This window comes from Crocodylus porosus, unplaced genomic scaffold (assembly GCF_001723895.1).
Source record: "Crocodylus porosus isolate Cpor-Errol unplaced genomic scaffold, CroPor_comp1, whole genome shotgun sequence".
Lineage (NCBI taxonomy): Eukaryota > Metazoa > Chordata > Crocodylia > Crocodylidae > Crocodylus > Crocodylus porosus.
The window spans coordinates 149056637-149072984 of record NW_017728886.1 but is presented as its reverse complement, the minus strand read 5'-3'; the positions used below and the strand labels follow the sequence as shown (position 1 = coordinate 149072984).

General features: G+C 40.5%; 1 protein-coding gene across 5 annotated transcripts in view; it reads right to left on the bottom strand.

Annotated features, from left to right (window-relative positions):
* Window positions 1-16348, bottom strand: part of FARS2 (phenylalanyl-tRNA synthetase 2, mitochondrial) — a 418607-nt gene that overhangs the window by 275550 nt on the left and 126709 nt on the right. For 4 of the 5 annotated variants that reach the window (XM_019542821.1, XM_019542835.1, XM_019542833.1 and 1 more), the window contains 2 exons: window positions 12594-12753; window positions 1264-1395 (listed from right to left, as the gene is read on the bottom strand). In XM_019542821.1, coding sequence (XP_019398366.1) covers window positions 1264-1395; window positions 12594-12753 — 292 coding nt within the window. Of the gene's footprint in view, window positions 1-462; window positions 616-1263; window positions 1396-12593; window positions 12754-16348 lie in introns of those variants that run through there. The other variant, XM_019542828.1, reaches the window with a different exon arrangement.

Below are 16348 nucleotides of genomic sequence, written 5' to 3'. Positions count from 1 at the left end.
ACTATTTGATGCAGTGTGTGTTAGTTAAGTACTGTATTACTGCAGAATGCCTAATGAATGATAGTAAAACTGTGATTGGTGAACTGTGATTTTCACACGATGCAGAGAAACAATGAGAGAAGAGTTTGGGCCTTTCAAAAATTGCTCACTTGGATTCTTGTCACACCTTTGAAGGTCAATGTCGCACACTGGAGACCTAGTTAAGAATTATGCTGTATCAAAATAACAGAATCTTTTAAAAATATTTATTTAAATATTTACAATTGTAGCCCTTCCAGCTACCTGATTCTGAAGCCAACAAAAAGAATTTGGAGTGTACTGTAACTACAATTGCTTATGGAAACATGACAGAACCAAATGAATATAACAATGGAAGACACATGAGCAGGTTAGACAAACACTTCCCTAGGATGTTTGGGAGATGAATAATCATCCTGGGGTAGAGTTGCACCAGAAGACTTCCTGAGGTCCCTTCAAACTCTACTTTTCTGTGATAGCCTGTGATTTCTGTGATTCTATGAGCTTGATTTTCAGAAGTGCAGAATGTCATACATTGCCATTTATTCAAATGCGCCTACAAGATTTCAGCCCTTCCGAGACCTAAGCCCATCAAGACTGAAAATAGTTGGAAAGAAATATCAGTGTCTCTCTTTTCCATTATTAGTTGCTTTTGGTAAACATTAGAGGATAATTCATATCTGGTGACTGAATAGCTCTCTGAAATTCCAGGTCAGTCACATGGTGTTACTTTTAATGCATATGACAATCAGTATAAAGAAATAACACATAGAAAGACATTAACCAAAGTACTATCAAATGTGCCAGAGTCTTTTGGTACAATGAAAGGTTTGGAATCTTCTGTTCTAAATATTAGTGTGTGTAGTTTGCTAATGCCATTTTTAATCATAGCTGTATGAGTGCAGACTTCCATAGCAAGACAAGAAAACGTGACTTAATTAATGTAGCTTATCTTTTAAAATTAAAGTTCTATCCTTCCTGCACGTGCACCCTGCAACTTCATGGTTCCATAAAAATTACAGTTTCAAGTTTTCAGGCTCTTGCTCATTGATTAACTTGTTGCTCTCAAAACACAGTTGTGCAGCGTCTGCATTCCATCTGAAACCTGTCTGCTACTGCCGCCTGTTTGTAACAGAGATGTATCTGTGTGCAGTGAGGGAAAAGGGGGCATTCCAGATTGTGAAACTGATTGTGCTGGAAGTGCCTGCTAATAGAGATGTCAATGAAGCAGAGAAGTTTCCATACCTGAGTTAACTAGCTGTTGCTCCATGACCCCGCAGCCCAAGATCTCTATCCATTCTCCTTGGTACTTGATCTCCATCTCAAAAGAAGGGTGAGTAAACGGAAAGTAGCTGTCTACCCATCTCACTTCCAGTTCTGTACAGTTGTTTAAAACAAAAACAACAAAAAACAAAAAGGATAAGCATTTAAAAGGCTATCTTTCCGATCCACTGGAAAACTTGTCCTTCAGCTAATAACACCAGTTACTGCAATCCAGAGAAAAGAAATAGCAAACAAACTAATTTACAATACTTACAGAAGGCAATCAATCTTGAAACTTGTGAAAAAAAAATGACCGTGTCTTTTCTAATATGGAGAACACTTTGTGCAATTCAGGCACCCTTTGAAACCAAATCAATCACTTGTCAAATCCCAGCAACCACTTGGCATAGAAGGAAAACGAGCCAAGATCCTGGGACAGCAGGTAATTCTATTATCTTCTGTAATAAAAAATGACTAACAGTTCCTTGGAGATGATACTTATATGCTTCTTTTAGTTTATGGTTTTATATTTTTAAGTTAGGACTTTGAGGAGGTATTCAGAGAAACAAACCTTCCTTCACTTCTCTTTATACACTTTTAGCCTGTTTAAAATATACAGCTATTTTCTTGAGTTTGTATATATGTATTTTCTTAGAACACAGACAGAGAGGTACAGACAAGATGCAGAGTGAGAGATAACATGATGCTATAATGTTGTGTATCATGGGTCTGCAATGACTTCATTACTCATATGTGATAAAGACACAAGTGAGAGATACATGTAGTGCTGCCAACTGTTGAGATTTTGTTGTGATGCACACAGTACCTGATGTATTTCACAATCTTCAGCTCCTTAGGGTTTTGTGGTTTTCAGCTTTCTTTAAAAAAAGTTTCAAGCCTCTATGATTGCAGAAAAAATCTTGAAGAAATGGATTGTAAGATCTTAAGAGACAGATGAAAAATTTGAAGGCCTGCTTCATGAGTTTTTGAAGGATCAATTGTGACAATATTGTGTCTATCCCATTTCCAAACAATAAAATGTCTGTTGCATACTACACACTATCATGTTTTCTTTCAGTGCCAAATTTTATGGAAAAAATATCTTAGACACTTATTTTTCTAATTAACATGCGTCAGGGCTGAACTGACCTCAAGGCTGAATTCCAATTTCCATTACAATTTATCTTCCTCCACTTGTGCCATTACTATAATTTTATCATTAAAATGCCCATGTTTTGTTTCAGCATAAATATATCTATTTCTGAGAAGTCCAACATCTTCCAACAATGCTCTAAATGGATGTGTTTGTTAAGAACATTGAGAAAAGCATCTCTTATTAATTAGACTACAGGCCTGTACCATCATCAAGGTCCTACAGTATCTGGCACTCCAGAAGTACAGCGAAGACAGTTTCCAAAGAGTTTACAACCTAGAGCTTCAATCCTAAATTGCAATCAGCATGGGTAGCACATCCCATCCACACACACTTCTGGGCAGGACTGGGGTTTGAAAAGGAAATATAGTCAAAAGTGGGATAAAAGAGGTATCATCGTTTGACAATGATATGATACATAGAGAAATTAGAAGTGTACTAAGAAAGTAAAATAATGAAAGTGTATTTTCTTTAAGGTAAAAAGAAAATATTACAGCATTAACCTAAGCTCTTAGTTGGGTGTTGCCTCTGAAGTCCTCCCCCATCCACACAAAAAATGTTTTTCCCCAAGTTTAATGATGATTTCAGTTCAGGCTAGCTGACTGGTTTAGAACTGTAAGCTAAACCCTAAAAGAGGCTTTGCCTTGGGCTGGCACATATCCTCTTTACAGTAAGAACTAAGGTTAAACCACTTGAGTGCTGTGTGTCCTCTAGTGACTTCCCATAAGGCCCAGAGTTCTCCCATAATTCACTGGGAAAGAATCAAAATGACTTAGCTTACTGCAGCACAGAGAACCACAGGATACAATCACAAAACCCCTAGCAACACAAAAAGGTTTGCACAGCATTGGAAAAGACACAGTAACTTGGGTATGGCTTTGACGTGTGGCTGCTCACCCAAGAGTTAAACTACCTTCAGACAAGGATGCTGATTCCACAAGTTACCTTTGCAATGAAGACATACCCTAAGTGGCCTACCTAAAGTAACACAGGGGTCCAGGATAGGTTCACTCCCTACCCAGTCTTCAGGATTGGGCTGGGGACAGCTCAGCAGTGGCATGACTGGGACAAGAGGCAATCCATGCCCCATCCCAAACATCACACTTCCTGCCATGCATGTCTGGCCTACAGGAAACACAATGCTTGGGATGTGGCATAAAATTCCTTGGAATCCAATTGTGCCATCATTTTAAAATCTGTCAGGGACCCGGGTGTTCCAAGGACACTCCTATTGGAAGGTACATACTGTATTAAATGCAAAGCCACTAAACTACAACAAAAACTTTAAAACTCATCTGACATCTGGGTAACGTCAAGATTACATTACATTCTTAGTTCAGGCATTCACAGCCTATCCTTCTATTCTGCATACATATGTTACAGGGCTGGAGCCATCAGGGTGCTGAGTATGAGGGGTGTGCAAAGTGGGCCCTATTTGATTCAAATTCAGCCTGAATCAGGGACAGTAATTTGCTTCGTTGATTCGGATCACTGTCCTCGACTCGGATTGTCCGAATCTGAAGATTCGATGCTGATTTAGAGAATCAGTGATTCAGACACAGGCACAGCTTTAAAAGTTTTTTCTACATGCCTTTAGGTAGCAGGCATGCCTCATGATTGCTGTAATGCTGGGGCACATGGAGTGTCCCACAGGAGTGCGGGGGTGGGGCAACCTCTACACGCTCGGCAGGGAACCCAGAAGTGGACCAGAAGTACTTCCGATCGACTTCCAGGTCTGCTGGGGAGTGCGCTGGGGACCCCCTCACACTCTCCCCGGCTCAGCGATAGGCCACAGGGGGACCCTGGGTGCCCCTCCCAGACTAAAGAGGCACCAGTCACTGAGCTGGGAGGGCATGGGGGGCCCCCCCTGCACGCTCCCCAGCAGACCCAGAAGTGAACTGGAAGTGCTTCTGGTCCACTTCTGGATCTGCTACTGAGTGCGCTAGGGAGCCCCCCTGCTTCTGTGAGATGCTCCATGCACTCCAGCATTGCAGCACTGCTATCTAGAGGTATGGAGAAAAAACATTTAAAGCTGTCTCTATGTCCAAATCACTGACTCTTTCTGAATCAATTTGGGGGGTCCTGATTCGATTCAGAGAGATTAAAGGGTCCTCTGATTTGATTTGGATTCAGAGATTCGGCTACCAAATGGGGCTGATTCTCTGCCATATTGAATCAGGGATTGAAGCTTCATACAGCTCTACTGACTATTACTAGCTTGACAGGCTTTAAGGAAAGCTTGGGCTGCTCACAGCACTTGATCAATGATCAAGCCCTATAACAAGGCCTTTCCTTGCACAACATAAGAACAGAGTTGTACAGTATTTATTTAAAAACAGAAATTGTTTGATGCTCAACTTCTGCCCAAAGCTTAGAAGATACTGCCCATGCTGAGAAACTTTAAACACACAGGGCAAAATATGTTTTCAAAGAACAACCTGTGTAAAAATAAATACCCATCTCACCCCTCATTTTTAGCTCTCCCCTTCTTCCAGGGGTGGGGGATAAAGACAGTCTGCTGCTTTTCCTTCTGTATCTTCAGTAAGCTTTATTATGTAACCCACAACTTTCTCAGACTCATGACAATTGGGTCCTGTCCTAGTTTATAAACGGAAGCAACTCACCTTCAGTATAATCTATCTGCTGTTTCCCTGTTCAGCTCATTCCAGTTCCTCCAGGTGGCTTGCAGAAGTGGCTGTCCCCTAATGAAAAATGGGATAAAACAACCTAGAAACAACCAACCACCTAACTGAAATCTCTCCAAATCTCTCCAATATAATATCCCAACCAGTATATTGCAACGTCTATTAGATTTCACAAAAGACGCTTTTCTTCTGCAACTATTCACAGGCGAAAACATAAACTCTGGAAGCTCACACTAACCACTTTTGAAGCTGTAATCTTGAAAACTGTCTCTCCTTCATAGTCAACATATTACTCAGAGACTTCTGAGCCCAGAAAAAAGAAACAACACTTTTGTTTTCACTCGTTACCTGCTGTAGACCAGGTGCCCACTTCCCATGACATTACAGACCTAAACCAGCAATATCCTTATGAAAAATTTGCCTGGCATCTCAACAGCAGTATTTCTCTCTTTTTCTCCCAGAAGCATATGTTTCTGCTATCTTACCAGTACAGAAGTAAGCATATAACTTGACATGGGTTTCTTAACATCCTTTATTACCAAAACATTCTATATGGTCATACCAGAAACTCTCAAATGAAACCTCTCTTTCACACACTGTTGACAGAAGAACAAACAATTGGCTACCCAAGGTGTGATTTGAGTCACCTTGAGGACTGGTCAGACAATCACTGAAAAGGACAAGTTCCACAGAACTGGCTGCAGTCTTACATCTTTGACTGGATTCTACTATGCAAAGATCACTGCTTCTTTGTACAAGGAAGAGGACATATTTTCCCTGACAACCTTGGGATTCCACTGCCGACAACTGTTTCCATTTGTTTCATATCTGTATTCTGTTTCATCCATGAACAAGATGAACATGAAAACAGCTTTCAGCCTGGCTTTTAGACAAAGAGCATTGCTTTTTAAAAGTCAAAAGTTCTGTAAGACCTATGATAGAGCTGGGGAAGGACAACTAAAGAAATGAATGAATTAATATTATGCTTGTCTTTTCTAACAACTTTATTTTTTAATTGAAAATGGACACATTAATGAAAACTGTTATTATAATAAAACTACAAGGTACCATAAACACTTAAGCTATTGGGAAAGAGCTCACAAAGGTTAAAGTATGGGGAGCAAATAAAATCAAAGTTGGCTTGGAAAATGCCAGTGCCAGCACCTGGGAAAAATAATCTGAAACAAAGATAATCAGTACAAGAAAGGCTAGACAGGAATAATGAAGAAAACGAGATACTGCAAAGCAAATTAACTATGTATTTCCAGTAAATCAGACACAGCAGCAAAAAAAAGACCAAGGAACTTTCACTTGTTACACAGAGGAACAAGTAATAAAGTAGGGACATTGTATCATTCCTCTAGTTGCTTTGGTCAAAGTCCGCTTTTGAAATACTGTATCTAGCTCTAGATGCCTTCATACCAGAAACCTTTTAACAAACAATAATTCTTAGTAATCTGGAAGGGCCAACTGTATCATAAGAAGAAAAATTAAGACAGCATATTTTGTAGAGTTTGGTCAAAGATGAAAAGGAAACACAATAGCCATCAAACATCTGATAAGTGCATATGTAGAGAGAAAAAAGTTGTTATGCCACAACACAGCACGTACTGTAATTAAAAGTAATAATGGGAAATTAAGAAAAGAGAAATTTAGGTTGAAAGTTAGGAAATGTTTGCTGATAGTAGGACTGACTAGAAGACATAGAAAGAACATCACTTGAGAAAAATTTAGAATTAGACAGGACACAGCATTAAAGGACACAATGAAAGGAACTATCCTATGTGGTCAGGAGTTTGAACAAGCAAATTAAATACTCAGTCTTTTTTCTCCTCTGGTAGATGAAGCCAGAAGAAAGATTCTGGAAAATAAAATCAAGACATCCTGTAGTCCAGGGCTGTCCAATGATATAAATACTCTCAGGTGCTGCTCCCACCTGAGAGTATTGCCCTCGTAGCTGCTGCTAACAGAGCCTCCTGGCTTCCCCTCCCTCCTCTGGCTTTGACTTCCTGTCCCTGTGTCTAGGTAGCCTGGAGCTCTGGAATCCAGGCCCTGCAAGACAGAGGAGCCTACATGGTGGCAGTGGGAGCTTGAGCTGATATGTTGTAAGTGAGCACAAGGGAGACCACGCAGCAGTGACAGGGGGGAGAGGGAAAAGGGAGGCCCATGTGGCAGGGGAAGTGCATGGAGGGTGGAGAGCAAAAAAGAGCTCTGCAAGGTGGGAGGGCAAGGCAGTGAAGTCCACGATGTGGAGGGTCATGCTGTAGTGGAGCAGGGGAAAGCCCGCACAACAAGAAGGCATGCAGTGGGCGAGCAGGGGAACCTGTGCATTATGTGGCCTCAGGGAAGCCTGTGACCCATGCAGATGTGGGCCCTGCGGCATGCAGCCCTTGGATACTGAAAAGTTGGACAGCCCTGCTGTAATACATAAGCTTGCAAAGTACAGGAATTCTTTAAGCAACTTTGTTATCTTGCTTGATGACATGTACAACAGTCTGATACTTAAGAAACTTGCAGCAGCTGTGATGCATATGAAAATGGATATGAATACACAATTAAGGATGCCTGACCAGCTTGATTTCCTTCAGTGATAAAGTGACAGGCTCCACAGAGGGGGACAGCAGGAATATGATACACTTTGACTTTTTGCAAGGCTTTGGACATAGTCTCCTACAATATTCTCATTAACAAGATAAGGTAATACAGACTACATGGAAGTACAGTAACATGGGTACATCACTGGTTGAATCATCTTGATCAATGAGGAGTCCTCAATGGCTAAATGTCTAGATAGGAGGAGGTATGAAACAGAGTCCCCAAGGTCTGTCTTGTGTTAGTATCATTTAATATCTTCATTTGGACAATGGGATTGAATGAATAGTTAGTGAATTTGCACATGATACCAAGTTGGGTGGAATTGCAGACACTCTGAAGGACAGGGCTAAGGTCCAAAATAACTTGAATACACTGGAGAAATGGTCCACAATTGATCAGATGAGATTCAGCAAGGACAAGTGCAAAGTTCTGCCCTTGGGATAAAATAATTACATGCACAAATACAGTACTGCAGAGAAGGAAGAAGGAAAGAAAAACCCTACAGAGAGGGGTTACAATAGGCCAAAAGCTGAATATGAGCCAAGAGTGTGCTCATTACAAAACAAGCCAACAGCATACTGAGTTGTATTAATAAAAGTGTCGTAAATCAATGGAAAAGATTCTTCTGCTCAATTTAATACTGGTAAGGATGCATCTGGAGTACTCTGTCCAGTTTTGGACCAGCCACTTCAAAAGAATGAGGACAATTTGGAAAGAGCCTGAGTAAATGAGTAAAATGACTCATTTATGAGGAAAGGCTGAAAGAACTAGGAATGTTTAGTCAGGAGAAGGGAAGACTGAAAGAGGGATTTGATGTCTTCTAAAACCTGAAGGCCGATTATAAAGAAGATGGAGATAGACTTATCTCTGCCCGTGATGGACAGAACTAGGAGTAATGGCTTCAAACTGCAGCAGAGAAAATTAAGTTGAAGTTTAAGAACTTCCTGACTATGAGGGTGGTCAAGTATTTGAAGAGGCTATCTAGAAAAGTTGTGGCATGCCCATCCCTGGTCTTTTTCAAGTGCAATTGGAAAAAGGCTTAGCTGGGATGGTTTAGGGCTTTATTACACATTAATTTTAGGCATCTCCTGGAACTCTTAACCCCTGGATTGTCCACACTAACACCTAAAACTACTTTTAAGAACACTTTAGGCAGCTTAAAGTTACACCCCCACAGGGCAGGTTTATCACTGATCTGTTGCCCAACTCGTGTTCCATCAATGTGTGGCCACTCCCTGCAGATAAGCCACCCAAGCTGCAGTTCTCCAGCATCCCAGGATGCAGTGTCCCCTTCCCTATGCTTCTGTTCTGTGTGGACAAACTTTCCATCTGCTGAACTTCACTGCCTTGGGGCAGTTCCGGCACCGAGCCAGCTCCCCCCCCGACCCTCAGGAGTGCAACCCTGTGCAAACAGCCTGCAGAGCACATACCAGCTAGCTACGTTTCAAATAATGATGGGTCCAGAAGTGAGGTCTAGGGGAGATGGAGGGGTAACAAGGTAGGGGCCAGATTGAATTTCCTTGAACTGGGGCTTCCTTCCCAGGGCAGGGGCTTCCACCTCTCAGCCACCCCAGGAAGTACGACCAGTACCCCCTCACATATGTTAATCCCAAATCCCAATTCATTAAAACGTAAAACCTTTAATTTACTACTGCTTTATTTCTTTTAAAATTCTTTTTCTTTAGTTCTATTTTTTCCTTCAGTGGATGACTTCTTTCATTTCCCCACCCCCATCTCCTGTTCCACCCACCATTTAATTACCTACCCCAACCCATTAACTCTCCACTTCCCAGCTTCGTGTTCATGCCCCTTCCACTCAACCACCTCTCACACAACCCCACCTAGAGCAGGCGTAGATGCCTGTCCTGATTTGCCACGATGTAGTGGTAACTCACAGCTGTAGTTCCTAGTCAGGACCCTGCTTGCCAGCCCTCCAGTGGCAAGTCACAGCTATGCAGGTGGTAGGGATAGTTGGAGAAGACTTTTAGCCTTAAGGTGCAACTGCTCCAAACTCAAGCTACCATTAACACGAATCAGCGTTTGAGCAGCTCAAAGCACAATGTATAACAAGGCCCTTTGTCAGGGAGGATTCTGCCTCAAGCAGAAGGCTGGATTAGATGACCTCATGAGGTCCCTTCCAGCCATATTTTTCTATGATCCTATATATCCCTGACAACATATTGAGAGATTTGACCAATTTCATAACTTGTAAAGAATTAAGTGACTCATGAAACAAACTATTTTGTTTGTTTGTTTGGTAATTGAATGTGGAACCTTACAGCAGGGATTGGTAACATATGGTTTGTACGCCAGATCTGCCCTGCAGACCAGGCAGGAAGTGGGAAGAAACAGCAACAGCAGGAGTCACTGAGTCAGAACACCAGTCCATTGCAGACCTGAGCCTGGCTGTTCCAACCTGTAACTCTGAAACACTGCCAACCACTGTTTTAACATATAATTCTGTATTCACAACAAATAGAAAGATCACACGATTTTTGTACAGAACACTAAAAAACTACAATCCATTTCTTATTCCAAATTAAAAATCTAAAGAGCTTTGTGTTTCTGAGTTAGAAAAGTAAATTTAAAAAAAAAAACTCTCAAGCTTTATGGTAAAATAAAAATGAGTAAAAATGAAAGATAAAAGGTGGGACAGGAAGAATTTGCTTAATTGCATCAAACTGATCAAAGATCTTTCATGTTATGCCCATATTATATATCTACACAATAAATTGCTCAGCATAGTTCTTGTTCTTCAGTTTTACCCTAATTTGCTATATTGGCAGCTAAAAAGAATGGGGGAAAAAGAATGTGCACATTCCCAGCAGTGAGAAAAAGGCCCTAATCATTATTACATTCCTAAGTACTTTATTATTTACTTGTGCACACTTCCCGCTTTGCTCCCCCTAGTTCCCCCGTAATTAGCCCTCTAAACTAGGGGTACACGTCTTAAGCAGGAAAGATTATTTTTCTTCACTACAATAGAAGCATGGATAAGCAGTGCTGCAGGATAGCTGCCAGGTTCTCTCTTGAGCAGCAAACAGGAGAGATAAAGACCAATGTTAATTCTTTCATAACTTCTCTCAAATTAGCAACAGGTTTTGGTTGAGCAGCCAAATGGGTAGCCAAAAACAGTAGCCAATTTGAGAGTGGCCACGAAAGGGTTAACACTAGACTTCAACTCTCTTGCTTGCTGTTCCAAAAAGAAGCTGGCAGACATTGTGCATTAGCGCTCCTCCATGAATAAAAGCCTGCTCTAGGCCATGACTCCGGAAAATACTATTTTCTACATTCTGTCTTTCAAAAATAAGGTGCGAGTCTCATTTGGGGCATGTGGTATATGAGAAAATATAGTAAGCATTGTGCCTGTTTATTCATGGAAAAAAACCCTCACAGAGAGAAGTGTTAGCAACAAAGGAAAGAAGGGTAAACTGCCACAAGTTAGCTTTCATTTTCCTTGGAGTAAGAGCATATATGCAGTCAGTACAGCAGAATAGCTGACACATAGTACATCATGTTTCCCTTCCCCCTGCAGTAACTTTAAGCCAGTTGTGCTACCTTTTTATTTAAAAACACTTTGGGTAAAACTTTCAAATATAGCTCAATGATGCAAAAAGCTAAATCCTATTGACAATATGTACCTTTCAGCTAAAGAGCAACACGTCAGTCATCAATAACTTTGAAAAAGCATTGTTAAATAAAACAAAACAATAAAATCACTACAGAAATAAGAAGGTATCATCTTTCCCACCAGCTGACTGGGGTGGTTTCTTAATCAATCTAGCATCTTTTCAACAGAAATATGAATCGGCTTAGCGTCCTAGTCTTCTTGCCAGGAAATAAGAGCAAAGTACTAATTCTCACTCAGACAATGTACTTACTGAGCTACTGTAACAGGGACAAGTGTTTCTGAACATTTGATAAGTCATTATTACACATCCATGCAGGCATACCTATACCTATGAATAAACACACATACACATTGCCTTATAGGATCCAAACAACAAATTGTTCAGTATAGTACAGTATCCAGTTAGTAAACATTTTCTGTCAGGGACCTTAAATCAGGCTAACCCTGGGCTAATTGCCTAGATGACCACATTGGCCTGGGGTTTTGACAGACAGTTCTAACCCAGCTAATTAACGGGCTGGCTTCCTGATTGGCTGCTGGAAGTACAGCTACCCATTTAGTCCCATCTGTGGCAGCAGCCTCTAGGCCAGCCAACAGGACCGACTCAGCTCTACTCTGGTGAGGCTCCTGGTTCGGCTCTGTCCCTGGGCTCTAACTTTGGATCTCTTCTTGGATCAGTGTCCTGGTTTCTGGACCCTGCTTCCTTACTTCCTGGACTCTGGCTTGTGTTTTTTCCCCCTGGGTTCTGGTCACTTGGTTTCAAGCTCCTGAACTCTGACCTGGCCTGTGTTTGGACTCTGCCTCTGATTTGCCCATTGGAACCAGTAACTCATTCCTGCCCCCGATGGGATTGGTAGCAAGTAACTACTAGGCCAGGCTGCCTACATCCCAATCCCTTACATTTTTTCCACTCAGGTATAGAGTTTAGGTTATTAAACTATGAGGAACTTTCCTCTTATTTCATGGACAAAATAAGTAGCTTAACACATACATAGTGCACAATGCATGATTTATCTGAAAAATACTGATTATAGCTTCACTCTTCAGTTCTACTAAGGCTGAGGAAGAGTTTGACATAAATGATATTGAGACAAAAACCAGAATTTGAAAATACAATTTATTACAGGCTTATTTATTTTTAATTCAGCTGTTTCACAGTATCCTATGTCTACCCCGGCTGTTACCATTTTTTTTTATTTAAGTTGCAAAACCCTTCTTGAAAGCCCAGATTTCCACCAGCCAACCAAAAGCTTGGTGAAAGGGCTTAACATCACACTGCAATACCTACCATCACCAAAGAGATGACTTATGAGCTTTGTGAGCACCTGTTTTAAACTAAATTCCACCAGCTTTGCTGCCTCCATGGTATGAGTCTCCTGCTTGTGTGCTGTGCGGTGTCCTTCCTCAAACAACTGGAAACTTTCTCCATCTTTGATGTTTCTAAACAGCTAGATAAACAAAGACAAAAACACAAAAATTGTTTAAACAGAACCAGAAAAATCTATGAAATTAAGTTTTAATCCATGAAATGTAAAGGGTATGGGTTTAATTTAGGTATAATTGTGAATGCCTTGAATTTTCTTGAATAATCTTTATTGGATCTTTATCTTTATGGATGATGGTGCAGATAGATATTAGAAGAAACCCAGCCTGATTCTCAGAAACCAGCCTGAATTAGCAAAACCATCTCTACTTGTAGACTTACTACACTTGTAAATCCCAGACAGCCAATCAACACTGCATCATACACACCTCTTTTCAGACTCCAGAGTAAAAAGCAAACACTTTAAAAGATGTAGGTGAAGGCAAATAACTTGAAAAAAGAGCTCCTAGCTGACTATATATAACAGAACATTCCTGAAACTTCATAATATGTTCTATATACAGTGTATTACAATAAGATGAACTACAAGAAGCACAGAAACATTCAGTCAACTAAACATTACAACTTATTTCTGTAAAGTTCACTTATAATTAATAGGTGCGTCTTCACATAAGCTTTACTATGGAGCAGACTAATCAGCTCTGCAGTAAAGTGTCACTGTCTACACATATAGGACACAGTAAACTAATTAACTCAGAGACAGTAGTACTATCTTACAGTGGAGTAATTGATTTTGGTGAAAAATGTGCAGCCGGTGACCACAGATGTAAATTGAGCCCGGTCAGCCCAGCCAGCCAGGGGCCAGACTCCTGCATGCTACCTAGCCACATGGCTCCTCTGCCTAGTCATACTAGTTCCACAGGTTCCACATGCTCATGCCTGAGGCAGCCCCTCCATCAACCAAAGCCACCACCCAGAGCCCAGAGCTGACCATCCCTGCCTCCCGTGCCCAGGCCTGCTCCGCCCCAGCTTAAATTGCTGCTGTCCCAGGTGAACATAGAGATGTTGCACAAAGGAACAGTTTACTCTGGTTCCAACTGCTCTGGAGTTTATTGCTGTGCATTAATTGCTCATGTAGATGCACCCACTAACTGCAGAAATCTACTCATGCAGAAAATTCATGAAATCATTTATTTCTAACAATGAAATAAATATTTTTGGAGTAGATCAATAATTATTTTAAAAAAATATTTAATTGCTTCAAAAAGTTATAGCACTAAGAAGAACGTGACAACAGAATATATAAATTCTAAAGACTATCCAAAAAGTTTTATATAAGAACCTTTAATACACCTTGAAAAAACTTTTCAAAACTGAATTGCTCTTAAATGAATTTAAGTTGTATAAATGAAGGGCTGTAAACGTTAACTTGTGGTTTCTTTCAACCCACTTGATTTTCCAACAGGATCAAAAAAACAAAATCTCTCCCTCAGAAAATGAAAACTGCTTCACTGTCTTTCCCCTCCCCACAAACTATATTGGGTAGATTCAATCAGACTTTAAAAAAATACATTTTGTGATCTATCTGGCCCGAACGCAGAATGTACCAAGAACAACTGCTATAAGAGTTCAAGACAATGGAAATAGAAGAGGTGATGGTGGTTGACATCGTAGTGGTTGTTAAAAATAAATGGTGTAATATACTTTATAAGGCAGGCAAGGTTCTTTGGGTAGATGTGGTATCTTTTATTAGATCAACTAAATAGTTGGAAAAATTGTTGTTTGCAAGCTTTCTGGCACAAACACCCTTCTTTGGGCATAAGGAGAGTCTGTTGGTGTTTGTGTGCTCTCCTGGGTAGAAGAGAAGCCAATATGCTAAATGCAGGTCTGTGAAAATGCAAAACCATGGCAGTGAGGATAAGAGGGAATGGGACACAATAGGTGTGTGACAGATGGGGTAGGGGGAAGTAGGAATGTAGAACTGGTAAGAGAATGTAGCTGGTAAAATATAGAGGTTACCTGGGGTTATCAGATGGCAGGCAGGTTTATAATGTGCCATAAATCCAATGTCTATATTTAGTCCATGATTTTTTGTATCCAGTAGATTTATGAAGTGGAATTACATGAATTTATTAAATGAATCCATCACAAATTCAATAACCATCACCCCTCCAACAGACTCTCTCTTGAATACTTCAGCGCCAACATTTCCTTTTTAGACACTATGATCAATATGCAGAACGGTAAAATACAAACAACCACACACAAGAAACCCACGCACCAACATACATATCTACAAAGAGCTAGCAATCACCCTAAACACACCAAGAAAGCTGTACTGAGATGATCATACCTGCGATTGTCACCTCGCAAATATCAAAAGGGCTTTCACCCAACAAGAACACTCCTCCCGAGAGATAGATGATACTTTTGAAAGAGCCACCCACATACCACATGAAGAATTGCTGCAGTACAAAAAGAAAATCCCCATGAATTGCACACCATTGGTTATGACATAACATCCTTCCCTGAAACTTTCAAAAAAGCACCACTGCTGCTTCACACACACATCTAAAAATGTCCCAAAACACCAACAGACTGCCGCTATGCTTGAAGAAGGGTGTTTGTGCCTGAAAGCTTGCAAAGAACAAATTTTCCAAGCATTTAGTTGGCCTAATAAAAGATAACATATCTACTCAAAGAACCTTGTCTGCCTGTGTGCTTAGACCAACACAGCTACAATCAACAACTCTACATACTTTATAAAACACTCAAATGAACCGCTGCTGGCTTGCAAATTCAAGTTTAAATTAATCATTTTGTGTTACATTTCACACAGGTCTAGCACTGAGTCCAAGTTCAATTATTGAGTAAATTAGCAGCCAAGATTGAACAAGCAAGAGAGAAAAAAATGATTTAGTACCACTTGAAGTGGTCTGATGTTACAAGTCAGTAAGCAACCTGGTTGTGATACCAAGAACAGAGCCCAAGGTCATTCTGTGATTTTTATTTTCTTTTTCTATGATGAAGTAAAGACAAAAGGAAAGCAAATGGCATATAAAATTAGTATTCATAACTCTAGCAAAGAAAACTGCACAAAGACAGAAACTTTACAGAAAAGAATAAGGTCTATTTTTCATGCTCACTTGAAAGTTGGAAAAAAGTTTTACGGCTGGCAGTATTTCTGTATTAGCCTAGCATTCACATGAATTTACTTCTAGCTGCACAGACCAATCTCCCAGAACTCTGTGTAGAAAGCAAGATTCTCTTGCCTGCTATTACAGTGTACCATATTTGTATGTATACATTGATACATTGCACTCTTATTTATACACAAAAAATGCATATATTTTTATACTTATTTTTAATTTTTTCATTTCTTGGTAACTAAAGATTTAAAACACTTTTTTTTTCTTGCTTTCCCCATTGTGCCTCCTCCGTCATTTCAGTAGGATTCTACAAAAAAGGGTGTAGAATTCATCTGGCTCTATAGGCCAGATGAGGTTTTCTGGGCTGGTCTGTGAGCTAAATCAGGCAGCACCAGAACCAGTATAAAGGGTCAGTCCAGTGGGGCACAAACATTCAGTGCATACCCTGGACCAACCCCCTGTGTTTCATGCAGTGCCCACAGCACCAGGTTCAGCCTATGTACTATGCTGGCTCTGCATGCTGTATGCGGTGGACAAGAGTCAGTCCAAGACCGTGGACTGAATCACAGG